At 36.2% G+C, this 15,804-nt stretch overlaps 2 protein-coding genes across 4 annotated transcripts in view; one reads left to right on the top strand and one right to left on the bottom strand.

Moving 5' to 3' along the window:
* Positions 1-10,843, top strand: part of RECQL (RecQ like helicase) — a 26,904-nt gene extending 16,061 nt beyond the window's left edge. Inside the window, 9 exon segments of the mRNA XM_037136559.2 lie at positions 2,360-2,526; positions 3,276-3,357; positions 4,395-4,543; positions 4,634-4,751; positions 5,440-5,578; positions 6,978-7,069; positions 8,174-8,393; positions 9,147-9,276; positions 9,873-10,843. Of these exon segments, the coding sequence (XP_036992454.2) occupies positions 2,360-2,526; positions 3,276-3,357; positions 4,395-4,543; positions 4,634-4,751; positions 5,440-5,578; positions 6,978-7,069; positions 8,174-8,393; positions 9,147-9,276; positions 9,873-10,025 (1,250 nt within the window). The 3' untranslated portion in view covers positions 10,026-10,843.
* Positions 8,771-15,804, bottom strand: part of PYROXD1 (pyridine nucleotide-disulphide oxidoreductase domain 1) — a 20,868-nt gene continuing 13,834 nt past the window's right edge. For 2 of the 3 annotated variants that reach the window (XM_037136561.2, XM_037136563.2), the window contains exons 9-12: positions 14,856-14,968; positions 14,239-14,361; positions 11,863-12,015; positions 8,771-11,147 (exon numbers count right to left, since the gene is read on the bottom strand). In XM_037136561.2, the coding sequence (XP_036992456.2) occupies positions 10,899-11,147; positions 11,863-12,015; positions 14,239-14,361; positions 14,856-14,968 (638 nt within the window). In that variant the 3' untranslated portion in view covers positions 8,771-10,898. The remainder of the gene's footprint in view (positions 11,148-11,862; positions 12,016-14,238; positions 14,362-14,855; positions 14,969-15,804) is intronic. The other variant, XM_037136562.2, reaches the window with a different exon arrangement.

The raw sequence follows: 15,804 nt of genomic DNA, 5'->3' as shown, positions 1-15,804 counted from the left end.
TTCAAATTGGTCTTCTTTAGATGTCATTCTGAGTGTCCTTAGCATCCATTTCAGGACATACACCCAGCTAACTCCTCAGTGGTCGAGTTCCGTGGGGTCAAGTTCTCAGGGGTCAAGAGATATTTTAGTAACTCTTTTCTTTACTCCTCCAACCTAATTCTACAGTCAGCCTGAAACAGATTACTCAGATTTGTTCTATGCACAAAACTCTTTAAAAATCCTGCCCTATGGTTTCAACCTCTTTTCCTTCTGAACCTGGTTTCACACTCATATAGACTCCTGGGTTCCTGAGTTTATTGAGTCACTCTTCCTCCTCCACCACCTACTCAGGGGTCACCAGTGACACCACTTCCCACTGGCTCTATCCAGTGGTCTCATCTTCCTTCCTCTTCCCACTTACCTTCAATAGTGTTTTATGCTGTTCACCTCTCACTTTGCCACTTTCTTCTCCTTTGGTTACTATGATGTAATTCTTTTTATTTTGTACCTTTCCATTCTCACCTCTTTCATTCTTCTTCATTTGACACCTCCATACATATTAGTGTTTCCCTTTGGTTCTGATCTGTCTTCACCTTTCCCTACATTCCCCCCAGGGATAATCAACTTCCCCAGGGACTAAAGGCAATTCTCTGCCTTTGGAAACATTTGGGGCACAGGTATTTCTTAAAATTTTGATTTAAATACCTTAGGCAGTATATATACTGTCCTTTCTACTAAGAGCCCTACTATCTTAACTAGACTACTGAGTTTTAACATACTGTTTTGGTTACTATAGCTTTGTAGTATAGTTTGAAATTCAGAAGTGTGATACTTCCAGCTTCATTCTTCTTCCGCAAGATTGCTTTAGCTCTTTAGGGTCTTTTGCGGTTCCAAATAAATTTCAGGATTATTAGTTCTAAGTTTGTGAAAAATGCCATCGGTATTTTGACATGGGGTTGCAATGACTCTGTAGATTGATTAAGGTAGTATTAACATTGTAACAATGCTACCCTACGTAGTAGTGTTAAATTCTTCATGAGTATAGTATATATTTCTATTTATTTGTGTCTTGTTCAGTTTTTTCATCAATGTGTTATAGTTTCAGTTGTATAGATTTTTCACTGCCTTGGATAAATATTTTCTAATTATTATTTTTATGCAATTGTAAATGGGACAGTTTTCTTAATTTCTCGTTCTGATAGTTTGTTATTAATGTTTAGAAACACTGACTTTTGTATAGTGATTTTTGTATCATGCAACTTTACTGAATTTGTTTGTTTTATAGGGGTTTTTTTGTGTGTGTAATCATCAGGATTTTCTGTCTATAACATGTTATCTGTAAATAGTGACAGTTCTACTTCTTCTGTTCTAGTTTGTATGCCTTTTATTTCTTTTCCTAGCCAAATTGCACTGGCCAGGATTTCCAATACTATGTTGAATAACAGTGGAGAGAGTGGGCATGCTTGTCTTGTTCATGATCTTAGAGAAAAAGCTTTCAGGTCTACCTTGGAGCCGTAAAGGGCAAATAGTTAGTTCCCCGTCCAATGGTGTTGACAGTACCCTGTGATTTAACCCTATGGAACTGCCTGCTCTTGTCTCAGCATCCATGGTAATTTCATGCCAGTGTGTCTGTGGTATATATGCTGTTTCCTCTGCCTGCTGTTTTCCTCTTCCCTTTGTAAGCAACTTGGCTTAGTCTTCAAGACCCAACTCAAATGTTAGCTCTTTGAAACCTTCAAAACATTCCAAGTGGTTCCTTTTTCCTCTGTAGTTTCATACTTCTCTATCTTAGCATTTAGCAATTTCTTTTTCACTTTTCTCCAAATAATTAAAGTACTTAAGGACAACTTATCTAGCAATATTTGGTATGGATGTGTATGATGACTGTAAGTCCAGAATAGTTTCTCTGAAATATGTTATATAAAAAGCAGTGCTCTAACCAAGCTTTTTCTGGTCTGAACTTGAGACTCTTGGATACTCCTGGTAATTGAAGGGGTTAGGCTGACAGTCTCTTTTCTCTCATCAGTTATAATAAATTCAAATAAACTGTGGCTACTCCCACTGCCTCTTAAGTCTCATGTTCAGCAGGTATAGACCGGTGCAGAGCTTCCTGGAAATATTAGCAAATGAAGAGGTATCTCTCTCTTCAACTGGGAGTTCCATCTGTGGCCAAGGGCAGTGTTTTCGAAGAACCAGTGAAGAGTGTAATAAAGCCTGCCTATTCACAAAGGCTGGGCTGCAACTGCAAACTTACTGAGATAGGGAGCTATGGAAATTAAATGACGGCAATCATTGATTATCTCCATCATGTTAAAAGGATTAATTTACTCTGTTCCTTGAAGGAGAGAAAGAGGGCCACTTTGTATTTTCTTTTTCCCAGATTATAAGGCACTTGGTATCTTGAAGCGGCAGTTCCCAAACACAGCACTAATTGGGCTGACTGCGACAGCAACAAGTCATGTTTTGAAAGATGCTCAGAAAATATTGTGCGTTGAAAAGTGTTTTACTTTCACAGCTTCTTTTAATCGGCCCAATCTTTATTATGAGGTATGTAACTTTGTCAACTTGTAGCTTTTGTGAAGGGTTGTAGCAGAGAGGTTACCTTTTCATTGTGTTTATTTACATAAGTAACAGTTAACTCTGTTTAAAAGCTTTAAAAACAGGAGGTAATTATAAGCAGATTCATTCATAAATGCTTACTTCTGCTATCTCTTGTGTTGCATGTTTTTTGTTAGTTTCAGAAGAATACATTGCCTTGTTAAATTTATGCACATTCTTTCTTGTGCAAGGATGGAGAAAAAGCGGAGATTGACACCAAGGATCCTAATGACATTCCTATTGAAATTAATTATGAAATAATACAAAATTAATATGCCATTAAAGATTTGCTAATACCCCCTATTTAGATATTTAAGTAACTTTGAAAGTTTAATAATAGTTAAATAATCCAACAATTGTTTTTATTCCTTTTAATCCTTGTAAGAATAGACTTAATATTTTTCTGAGTTTTCATTGAATAGTTATTTATGCCATGGCTTATGTTTTTATAAAAGTAGCACCAGAAAATAAAGGCTTCATCTTTATAAGCTAATTACTGCCTCAGTGCCTTCTCATCTCTGGTAAATTCAAAAATAAGGATGAAAAGAGGCTGGGAGGTGGTGGGGTGAGTCAGATGAGGGAGTGAAAGAATAGTAGAAGAAAACAATGCTTATGAAAGAATGGCACCATGAAAAGCTGTAAGTGACTGCTTGGATGGTACTCATTAACTTACTTTTTAATAAGTTAGTTTTTCTTAGGTGCGGCAAAAGCCCTCAAACACTGAAGATTTCATTGAAGATATTGTAAAGATCATTAATGGAAGATACAAAGGGCAGTCAGGTAATAAAATAACCAACCAACTTTGAAGACTGAGGGAGAACTTTCAAAAAGTAACTAATATTACACTAATATACTACTGATAAATGATTAGCACAAAAAATATTAATGCATGGCAGAAGATACTTGAACATGTTATGGTAAAATGAATTTGTCTGGCAAACTTAGAAATTGGGTATGGTGTTTGCTAGCACAGATTATGAGTCAGAAAACTGGTGTATTTTTGCTTATTTATACTTAATTACTATGATGAATAGATTGAATGGCATAATGTTAATTTTTAATAGCACGTATTCAATAAGTATCCACTATGTATGAGAGACAAAGGGTTAAGCACTGATGTTGTAAAGGGATGTAAACAACAATCCATTATAGTGAAGGGCACACTCCAGGAATAAGTAGAACACACTGAATGAGTTAAGTATGGATGGAGTTGAGAACATATATACATGTGTTTCAAGATTAATGAAGTGTTTCTGAAGCAAAAGAGTTTGTGTAAAAGTAGCGTTTCAAAATTGTTGTATAGTTTTTGGGGAGATATGAATGGGTAACCCGGTAAGAGGAGTTGCAGGGTCAAGTAATTTTGGAAAAGGCTGCAACTAGCTATTTATCCCTCCTGGAGAGTCACAGGTATATCTGATCTGACCAGCCCTGCAAATAAAGAGAAGCTTGTTTAACTTGGTTCAATGCTCCCTAAACTCATGCACGAGACTTTTTTCACTGCACACTTGCTAACATTTTGTGGAGCTGTGGGAATCAGTTTGAGAAAGACCACGCAGTGGGAGAGAAAGCTGGAGAGAGAAAAGAGTCAGTGGGTTCCAGCAGCTGTGGCTCAAGGCTCACTTCTGCTTTAAATCAACCTGGCAAGCAGATTGTGAATTATACCAAAAAGTCAGTTGTGTTCAGGGCCTTGAAATTTTTCATAAATTGTTCCTCCCCATGCATTGTATTAATCACTATCTTGAGTGTTAAAAATTCTCTTCCAGGAATATTTGTTGGACACATACATATATAAAACAATTGGACATATTTTACTACAGGAATCATATATTGCTTTTCCCAGAAGGACTCCGAGCAAGTTACAGCTAGTTTACAGAAGCTGGGAGTTCATGCAGGTGCTTACCATGCCAACATGGAACCAGAAGATAAGACCAAGGTTCATAGGAGATGGTCAGCCAATGAAATTCAGGTTAATTATCTGTCTTTAATAGAAGTGTAATTCACCTTTAAGAATATTTTAGCTTGACTTAATTAACATGTAAAATGTTAAACATTTTAGGTAGTAGTAGCAACGGTTGCATTTGGTATGGGAATTGATAAGCCAGATGTGAGATTTGTTATTCATCATTCAATGAGTAAATCTATGGAAAATTACTACCAAGAGAGTGGACGTGCAGGTATGTATAACTCAAATCCAGAAGCCATTTTTAAAAAAGGTTTTTCAGAAAGCATACTATAAGTGATATTCAATAATTCTGCATTTCTCATCTTTATTGGCTACTATTTTTAAACAATTGTCTTTTTCACAGTTTTATACTTAAATTGCCTATGGAAATACTTCACTGACTTTCTATTGGAGCATTTTGAATTTTTATTGAGGTTTTATTTATTTATTTCTAGAGAGAGGGAAAGAAACGTCAGTGTGTGGTTTGCCTCTTGTGCACCCCCTACTGGGGACCTGGCCTGCAACCCAGGCATGTGCTTTGACTGGGAATGGAACCGGTGACCCATTGGTTGCAGGCCAGCACTCAGTCCTCTAAGCCACACCAGCCAGGGCCGAATTGTTTCTTATGTTTGCTAAAAAGATTTGATGTCCATCTTTGCCTCCTGAATTTTTAATTAGTGGTTTCAACTCTGTAACTTAAATAGACTACTTATGGACCCTTTTTTATTTAATAATGCTGATTGTTGATAAGTCTTCTAGTTTTGTTTTTTTTTTAATTTGAGGGCAGTTGTTACAAATTAACTTTGACATTTCCAACTGAAAATTCTATTAGATGAGCTAGCTGATTTTACATACATTACTTTTGCTTGTTTTGAATTTTTAAAAACAATCCTGCAATCTTAAGATCTTTCATACTACAGGTCGAGATGACACGAAAGCAGACTGTATCTTATATTATGGCTTTGGAGACATATTCAGAATCAGTTCAATGGTGGTGATGGAAAATGTGGGACAACAGAAGCTCTACGAGATGGTGTCATACTGTCAGAACATAAGCAAGTAAGCCACGTGCCTCTTCTTAACTGTTGTCAAAGACACACACAGTTTAAAAGTGTATGATGTTACCCTGGATACCTAATAAAGTCCATAAATACATCGGTAGAACATCAAGTGTAAATATGTGTAAGAGCAGGTGAGGTGTCTGAAGGGTGAGGACCAGCACGTGAACCTGCAGGATCTGCCTTAATGCAAGAAAAGATATTCTCTGAGATAATTCTCCAAAACTCTTATTTTACTGAAGGCTTTGATATAAGTAGTGAATTCAAGCCTTTTTTCTCTGCTTGTGTGTAGCTTCACGCTTTAATAATTGTGTACAGGTGTAGAAGGGGTGCTTTGGGAGTTGAGCTCAGTAACACACACCAACCAGCCTACCAGCTGATGGGTTGATGGGCAGGGTCAAGTTTCTCCTTAAGAAATACATTTAGATCTATGTAGGGTGGATTTAGATAGACCATATACCATAGCTCCTTGATGGCTTTTCTGCCTGTGTCATCTTTGTATTTTTATTGCCCATTGTGTAAAAGGGACTGGAAATTTTGAAGTGGTAACCAGACAGTGAGAGAAAATGGCCTTTCTTTCTTATGGATGCTACAATAATCTAGTTAAATGAGAAAATGAAAATTTTCTTAGATGTCCAGTGGGCCCCCGTGAAGCATAATATGGGGGTTAGACTCAAACAGGTACCGTAAAATACAAGAAACTGCTAGCAGGAAGATTTTTTAAATAGTAAAATGTTGAATCTCAGACAACTTAATAACTGTGTTTATCAAGTACATACAGATAAAATGTGGTGGGCAGACAGTGATTCCCCAAAGGTGTCCACATCCAAATCCTTGGAACTGTGACTACATTACCTTACATGGCAAAAGGGGATTAAGGTTACAAATGAAGGTTACAAGTGAAGGTTGCTAATCAGCTAACCTTAAAATAGGGAGATTAGCTTGGATCATTTGGGTGGGTCCATATAATCACAAGGGTCCTTAAATGTGGAATGAGGTCAGGGTGATGTAATGTGAGACTCAGCTGACTGTCCTTGATTTCAGAAATGAAGGAAAGGGGACCGTGAACTGAGGAATGCAACTGGTTTTCCAGTTTCTAGGCCTTCTGATAACCATGTTAATTTCTTTACATCACTGTAAAATGGCAAGGAAACAGCTTTATCCCCTAGAGCCTCCCCCAAAAAACAGTCCTGCTGACACCTTGATTTTAACCCAATGAGACCCACGCCAGACTTCTAGCCTGTAGAAATGTAACATAGTAAATTAGTGTTGTCGTAAGCCACTATGTTGGTGGTAATGATATGGTAGCAACAGGAAACTAACACATTACATAATCTTGTATTTTGAAACAGGGATTCTTAAAACTTGATCAATCACCTAATTTGTGTCTGTGTTGGCAGGTGTCGCCGGGTATTGATAGCTCAACATTTTGATGAAGTGTGGAACTCAGAAGCATGTAACAAAATGTGCGACAATTGCTGTAAAGACATTTGTGAGTTCACTGATTTTTAAACCTGTGTAGACTAACATATGGGTAGGATTCTATGAGGGCAGGATTTGACCCCGAAATAGACTTAAAAGATTAAACAAGGTGTGAATAGAATTTTCCAGATTTAAAAGTAACAACATGGTTTTGAGACAAAGGCAAATAAAAGAGCCGTGTGTGTGTGTGTGTGTGTGTGTGTGTGTATTTTAGGTTGCTATTACTGTGGACATGTGAAATTTTTAAGAAATGAAGGAAAACATTTAAATCATCTGAATACGAATGCTATTTGTGTAAGAAAAGACTTACCTTGTGATAATCTCTGATAGTTTGTAGTAACCAATTAGGAAAATAAATTTGTACAAAATAGAGATTATAGTGAATCCTTTTTGATGTAGATATGGCTAACTACTCTTAAGACAGTAATTTACCAGTGATTTAGAATTGTATTTTAACTTGATTTCATCCTGTGTCTGTGAGTTGCAATTGAAGAGCTGGACTAACCAGTTCCTCTGAATTCTGATGCCTTCGTGGCTGAAGATCACTACAATCTTAACTTTGCAGTTAGAGAAATTACTCATTGATGTGTTTATTAGACTGTGTTTTGCTGACCAAATTAACAAGAGTCTGATATATAAAATAGAGTGCTAGTATCAATTAATAACTGGGGATATCTGTCCAGGACATTCTTGTCCTAAATCAAGAGTAGCCGCGAAGCCATACTAGGTTCCAGAATACTGTCTAATGAGCACACATCAGGTAAACGTGCAGGGTAGATGCACTCTCCTCTTGACTCATCTCAGAGCATCTGCCGTCATGTCTGGCAGACACTCTGGTTCCTAGAGCATATTTAAAGGCCTTCTGATAACCATGTTAATTTCTTTACATCACTGTAAATGGTAGTGTCTGAAAGAGCTTACAACTTAGTTTAGTGCTAGAGACTTGCACTAAACTAAACTAAGCCTAGTTTTTATTCAGACCACATTAATAAATTAATGTTTAGGGTAGCTCACATTGGTGACTTGTTTTTAAACCAGTTTAACCACTTAGGATAGACTATCTTTGCCCTAATTTCTAAATCCCAATTGCCTGTAACCATACCTCTTCTTACAGCATTTGAAAGAAAGAATGTTACAGCCTACTGCAGAGATCTAATCAAAATCCTACAGCAGGCAGAGGAAATGAATGAAAAGCTCACACCACTGAAACTGATTGATTCTTGGATGGGAAAGGGAGCAGCAAAATTGAGGGTAGCAGCCGTTGCTCCTCCCACACTTCCTCGTGAAGACCTGGAGAAAATTATTGCCCACTTTCTTCTACAGCAGTATCTTAAGTATATGCAAACCTGTGTCTTGTCCTTTCATCTTGTCTTTATGATTTTTTAAATATTTCACTATATTTTTATTTGTATAATAAATATCTATAATTTCAAAAAGATTACTTTGAATAAAATCTCTAATTTGGATATACCAATAAAGATAACAATGATAGAATACTTTATATACTTTTTACATATATTACCTCATTTAATCTTAGCAACACTGTGAAATGAGAATAGACATTCTCATTTAGAAATAAGCAAATAAGCAAACTAAGATTTGCTTTAGAAATAAGCAAACAGATTTTACAGGCATTAGTTATATCTCAGTAGACCCATAAATAGGAGATCAGTTAACACTTAAGAGAAATAAAATGGTAAAATGTCTGGAAACCAGTACCATAAGAATGACAGTTTATTCGATCAAAAAAATCAAAAATTGGTATTTTCTTCCATAAAATGTGATGTGTCTTCATGATACTTTCATTTTTATAAATACAACAAAACAAATGGTTTTGTGGTTGTTTCATTTGAACTTTAAACACTCTACAAAATTTACCTAATATATTCCAACTACAATTGACTCCTGTATGTCAAAAAAAGCACAAAACAAAGTTTCTATAAATTGAGGTTTTGTAGTATAACTTACATTATTTCATATCAATGTGTTACTTAAAATTATTGCACTTACAGTTTATTTTTATATATTTCAGTTTGTTTTCTGTAACTCACAAAACCTTTCTGATCTGTGGCCTTTATCTTCTGCAGAGAAGACTACAGTTTTACAGCTTACGCTACCATCTCATATTTGAAAATTGGACCTAAAGCTAATCTTCTGAACAATGAGGCACATGCTATTACTATGCAAGTAAAGAAGTCTGCACAGACCTCTTTCAAGGTAACTGACTTAACTTTCAAGCATTTAAACCATACATTAAAGTCTGTGGATGCTTCCCTTTACCTAGTACTCTCCTAGGTCCAACTGAACATAGGGGGTGAAGTCAGTGTTCTACTTAGAATCTGGGTGGTGAAGACATTAAGTGGAAGGATTTAGACTTGGCTTTGAATAGAGACTGGGAGAGTTTCTAACCTTCTGGAGTGTGAAGCCTGCATCTTAACACCCAAGTTCTGTGATGCGCACTGCCCTCATGACGTTGGTTGGGCTCAGTGTTAGCTGAGAAGCCTGCCTCTGCAGCAGAGGTGGACGAGCAGTCATAAACTAAACACTGTCCAGCCCGCAAAAGCATGCCACACACAGTCGTGTCTAAGGACACATACGGTGTTCTCGAGGGTTTCTCTGATGGCACAGGCCCTTCCATTCAAGATGGGACTCGTATTTGAGTAGACATTTGAAGATAAAAAAACCAGACCAATGGATACTTAAAGAGCTGACTGATACATGACTGATACAGAAGGACTATTGGGATTATTAATCTCATGAGAAAGCAGACTAGGTGAATTTTTATCAGTGTTTGCTTTGTTATTGTTTTGTAGACTGAATCACCTCAAACTTGTCATTCTGAAAGCTCTGATAAAAAGAGGGAAGGAAAAAATTTGGATCACTTCCGGAAGAAGTCTGCCAACATGTCTCAGCAATCTGAGTCTAAGAACACAGGGGCTAAGAAAAGAAAAATTGATGATGTGTGAGATGAGTGTTTCTAAATTTTCCAAGAACAGAACGGTTTTATGCATGTATGCACCATTATTTTTGTAGTTAATCAAAAGTTTAAGACACTTTCATGAATACTTTATACACATGGAGCTATACTTTAAAAACTTCTCTCTAAAGTATTTAAGACATGAGAGTTTGAGACCTTTTATAAATTTAGCAGCATGAATCATGTACAGTATAGAATGAGGGAAAAATAAAAAATTTTAATGTAAAACTCTTTAAATGTAAAATACTTAGGAGAGTAGCTTCACATAACTATCTTAAACTCTTTATGCCTTATATTTTTTTCTTTTGACATAACTGTCTTTTGACAGCAGTGTTATATTGGCATTTTTACATATGCTTATCACAAAAAGTGATTTCAGGTTATAAGAGATATAGAATGCAACTATAGAATGGAATAAGGTACCAATACAAAGATTAGCAAGTAAGATGACTCTCTATTTAAGTAAAATAATACTCCAAGCTTGAAACCACAGCCCTATTTTGACATTTCACAGTCAAAGAATGGCTCTGGTTTGCTAACCAGGACAAGCTGTTGCCTAGGCAGCAACAGCCTAGCTAAATTTGCTCCAAAATAAATCATAATGCATCTCAGGTTAACACACAGAAATGAATAACTTGAAAATTCTTACATAAATTGTCAGTTTTGTTAGAAAAAATATAAATGTTACCTGTATTGATTTCATCTTTAGAATTTTATTTTTAAATACTTTACCACTAAAATCATGGTCACTTCTATATTTTTAACCTCAATGTGGTCATCATTAAATCAGCGCAGTCATTTACTTTATTGACTTGATATTTTGTCTTATTTGAATCTTTATGTGATTCTCAAAATGCCCTTTTTAGTCGAAATAATCTTCTATATCAATATTGGGATCTAGTAGGTCTTCTCCATATGATGAAAGGTTCATCTGGTTTAATATTAAGTTTTCAAATGTTTCTTCTAAATCGGTTTCACCAATTAAGACAGCTCCCATCATGCGTCCATTCTGCATGACGACTTTGATGTACTCTTGTCCTCTGGTGCATCTCAGCATTAACTCATGGTCTGAACCCAAGCTCTGTGCGTTGTATTTTCCCAGCAGTACAACCTAGTATATATATACATGTATATGGATAAAAAGTTATTTTAGTGGATGCCAAAAAGGAAACATAATAGGCAGTTATTTTGTATTATGTTGGAATGGTCAGCAGAAAAATCTGTTCACAAAATTTTATAGCTAAAAGTGTCATTGGGGTGGGTTCCAAAGAAAAATTTTGATGGTATTCATTTATTCTACGGATGGTACATGATTTAAAGATTTAATAAGGAACTGAGTTAGACCTTTCATGTGCAAATTATTTAATCTCCCTGAACCTTGTGTACATGTTTGTATGTGTGTGTTTCTCCTTCTCGGTAAAATAGGAACAAAAATCTTGCCTCTGCCTAATGTAAAGTAATACATACATATTAATATAATATGTATGGGAAACCACTTGGTTCATTCTTGAGTATGATAGCTAGCTATTAGTTCCCCTCACAAAGAAATAATGAATCTCATATAAAAATTAGAAATGCACCAACAAGGAACAGTCCCCCTAAAGTATAAAATAGTTATAGTGGGAAGGTAGGTAATGGTTATCAGATAGTTAGGAATTAAAAAGCATTAATGCCAAGGATTGCTTTGCATAAAATCAGAAAACATTTCATTTTTTGTAAAATGATTAAAACCATATGAACTTTTATTCAAGTAAGATTAGATGAGCATAATTTAGTTACAAGACTAACGAGCAGAAAAAAGGCACTAATTTGCTTATCTATCTTACCTTATAGTTAAAAAACTTTGTTACATGAGCAAAAAGTTCGAAGCTGAAATCCATGTCAATGGAGTCTCCTAAAGTAGCTGCCGCCATGCACTTCGCTGCGTACCATCCCATCTGTCTGGCCTGGGTCCACAGCCTCATCTGAAATAAAAAACGCTATGGCAGGATAATTTTTCATTATGTTACTTGAAAAAATGTTATCACCTGAACCTTGTAACATTCCTTAAAGGGGTCCAGTGTTTGACAGCCCTTGAGATTGGTCAGATGTTTGATTGGATCAGTTTTCCACAGAAGCAATCACCAGTCCGCATTAACCAAACTCATTTTGGAATTTGATAATTCTGTCTAAATGACTGCATCTAAATTAAAAGATGATATCAACTTTTATGTTTCAATAAAATTGCTATTAAAACTTACTAAAATATTTCAGGCCTCATCAGGTGAGAATTACATTGTAATTAACCAGTCTCAACTTCAGAGTAAATTTCTCATGAGCACTAATAGAGATGCCAAATTATCACTGAAAAATTATTTTCCTAGTCCTCATTTTTAGGTGCTGGATAGTTAAGGCCTATCGTGCAATCTAACCTCAAGGGTCAGACAGATATATCACTTGGTGCCCAGCCCCACTGATTCTGGGAGTCATTTAAAATTCTTCTCTGCAACAGTATTAATTTCTTCTGTATTCTGTTACTATTGCTACAAAGTTTTGGGATTCCCTGGTATAACAGAACACTGGCCTTGGAAGTCAGTAGATTTGCATATCAACTCTCCTACATATTTCTCCTGAGCCTCAGTTCCTTCACTTGAAACACAAAAATATACCACCTCCTCTGTGGCTACTGGGAAAATTAAATAGGAGAGCCTATAATAAGCAATTAGTTTCTTTATATCCCTATGTGTTTATGTAATTAATGCTATCTTTTTGTGTACAAAAATAATTAACAATCTTGGATTTAAGCTTCAAGCATTTCTAATATAAGTGAGATATTTATATTTATATTTATATTCAGCCTCCTCCCTGTAAACAAGTGCAGTTTAATGAAGTAAGAGGCAGTCTATGATAAGGTAGCAGAGTAAACTAAGCAGGATAAAACTAGAGAATGGCTGAAGGAAGTGGCCTACAATATTATACTGCTGGACTATCACTTAAATGATGTATTTCAGCTTCCAAGTCCCTGGAGTTTGCATCTGGAACTATGTAAAACAATTAGTACTTATTGCTTCTGCAAACTCAGAGATGGCACCTATTGAATTGACTCAAAACAGGAGAGACCTGTTTATTTTTGGTTATTTCTTTCCTGTATCAGAGTATGATGCACACTGAAGATATAATTTATCCTAGGGGGTTTAAAGTGTTTTTTAAAATCCCACAAACTCCAATTTCTAACGGAGAGTTTGTGACAGATATATCACATAAATGACTTAGGACAATTGTAAAGAAAGCTGGAAACAAGCTGTGAAGCATTTTAGAAACAGGCTGAAAGCACTGTTTATTATTATTTCTTTGTACATTAAAAAGCACCCACAAAACAACGAAGCTGCCACCTGAAAAACTAGCTCTTCCACTACTTCATATTCCATAGTTAATATGAGTGAATAATATCACTACCTGTGGAGCTGGTCTTTCACCAAGATAGATGCTGCCTGGTTCTTTTACCTCTAATATCTACCCATGTCTCTGCTAAGACAACCTCACCTGCAGCCATCGACTGAGTACCTTCCTCTAGTATTTCTGCTCCACCTGTAGGAGGCAGGCAACACTGCGGGCTGGAAGAAGTCTAGATCCAGCTGGAAGCAGCTGCTGGGCTGAAGGCTGAGGAAGGCTGTTCACTATCAGAACTTTTTTTCAGTAGTAATTTCCAGAGACAGAACAGGGTCATCAGGAACAGAATGGCTTTACCTACATAGCTTACAATCTCTGTAACTGTTTCTTAAATTTAAAGCTGTGCTATATAATATGGTAGCCACTAGCCATATGTAGCTATTTAAATTAATTAAAAGTAAATAAAACTTAGTTCCTCAGTCATATTAGCTGCATTTCAAGTGCTCAACAGACACTTGTGGCTACCTGACTGGACAATGCAGAACTACAGGATATTTCCATCATCACAGAAGATTCCATAGAACAATGCTGATAAGCATCTGAGAATGAAAAAGGAAGTCATAGCTGATAACTCTTTTTAAGTTAAAAGATATTCCAGTCTAATTCTTTTACCATAATAACTTACCAAAAGGGAAATAGTCTAATTTTTTTAATGTCACGGAAAACTCTATGATAACTTCCTATGTAAAGTAGAAAGGTTGGAAAACCAGAAAGCTGGATTTGCTGGCGGCAACTCCTCTGTTTTCACATAGAATGTGATGTGTGCGGCTGACCTGCTGCCAGAATGAGCTGGGCTGCCAGGCCGCGGAGCAGACGTCGCCTGCGGCGTAGACGTCAGGGAGGGATGTGCGCATGTGCGCGTCCACTTTCAGGCCCCCGTCTTCTCCTAGGTCAAACTAAACAGTGTTCCTCATAAGCACACATGGTTAAGAAAATGAAACATGACTTTTTCATTCTAAGTCAAAGAACAATTATAAAATTCTTAGAATTGAAACATCAAAAATACCGAATAACCATGCAAGTAACCTACTTATAAGAACATTCCTTAGTTTTTGTAAGCTTTAAATGCTTAAAAGCAAAAATTACAAGATGTTTTTTTCTAAAATACCACTCAAGAACTGATAGGAGTTGTCAGTCTCTTATCCATACTCAGATAACTTATGCATTATATCCTATTAATAATGACACATATTGGGATGGAAACTGCTAAGAACTTTAAGCAGTAAAAATATATTGTAAATCAAAGCACAAATATAAATGAAATTGTTTTAAGTCATATTATTACAGTTTTGTACTAATACAGTGAACAATTATTCATGCTTGAGAATTAGAGACGTTAATAAATAATACTTTTAAAATAAGCATAGTGGGACAAAATATTTCACCTTACCTTGTTGCCACAGAGAAAAGGTTCCACATTTGGTGTAACTCCAGTAGCACTGACAATGAAATCACAGCCATATATCTTTTCGTTGGTCAGTTCCACATATACAGGCCATAGCTCTTAAAAAAAAGGATAATATTTAAATTCTCATATGTAACCACCATCAACAGTCCACAGCATAATGAGTAGAACAGAGAAAAATGAAGGCAAGAGATCACTTTAAAATAAGATCCCTTAATAATATGTCTTAGGCACATCTGCTAAAACAGTATTTAATGTCATTAACATCATCTCCTTGTTTTGGTTATGATTACAAAACTACAGCATTCTATACATCCTTTAAAAGCAAATTCTAAGTAGGTAAATGTAAATTTGCAATAGGTTTATAAGCTATTATAATTTTTATTGTTGTTCGGTTACCGTTGTCCTGCCCTTTTCCCCACTGCTCTCTCCCGTGCCATCCCCCCCACTGCCACAGTCAGCCCTCCCCCACCGTCCATGCCCATGAGCCCTCGATTCGTGTTCCTGGGCTCGCCCCTGCCCCTTCTTTCCCCTGTTATCCTCCTCGCCACTCTTGTCTGGCCACTGTAGGTTTGTTGTTTAACTCTCTGGTTCTATTTTGCTTATTTGTGTTTTGTTGACTAGGTTCCACTGATAGGTGAGATCATATGGTATTTGTCTTTCACTGACCGGCTTATTTCACTCAGCATAGTGCTCTCCCTCCATTATTTCTTTCAAAATCTTAATGAGCGTATACTCCACAGAGAGTTTAGTCTAACTAGGTTACGCACTTTTCAATGTTTTCCCTTAGTATTCACATTCAGACTTTACTCTCTTTTTTCCTAGGGAAAAATTCAAACAATTCAGAACTGGAATATATTATACACTAGGTTTGGCTGAGTCTATTTCTTCAGGATTGTGGAATAGGAATTAGTAGATCTGTGTCTTGGTTCCA

This window comes from Artibeus jamaicensis, unplaced genomic scaffold (genome assembly GCF_021234435.1).
Source record: "Artibeus jamaicensis isolate MK-2021 breed Jamaican fruit bat unplaced genomic scaffold, CSHL_Jam_final contig_233, whole genome shotgun sequence".
Taxonomy (NCBI): Eukaryota; Metazoa; Chordata; class Mammalia; order Chiroptera; family Phyllostomidae; genus Artibeus; species Artibeus jamaicensis.
The sequence above is the reverse complement of the archived record's forward strand: the minus strand, read 5'-3'. Positions and strand labels throughout refer to the sequence as shown.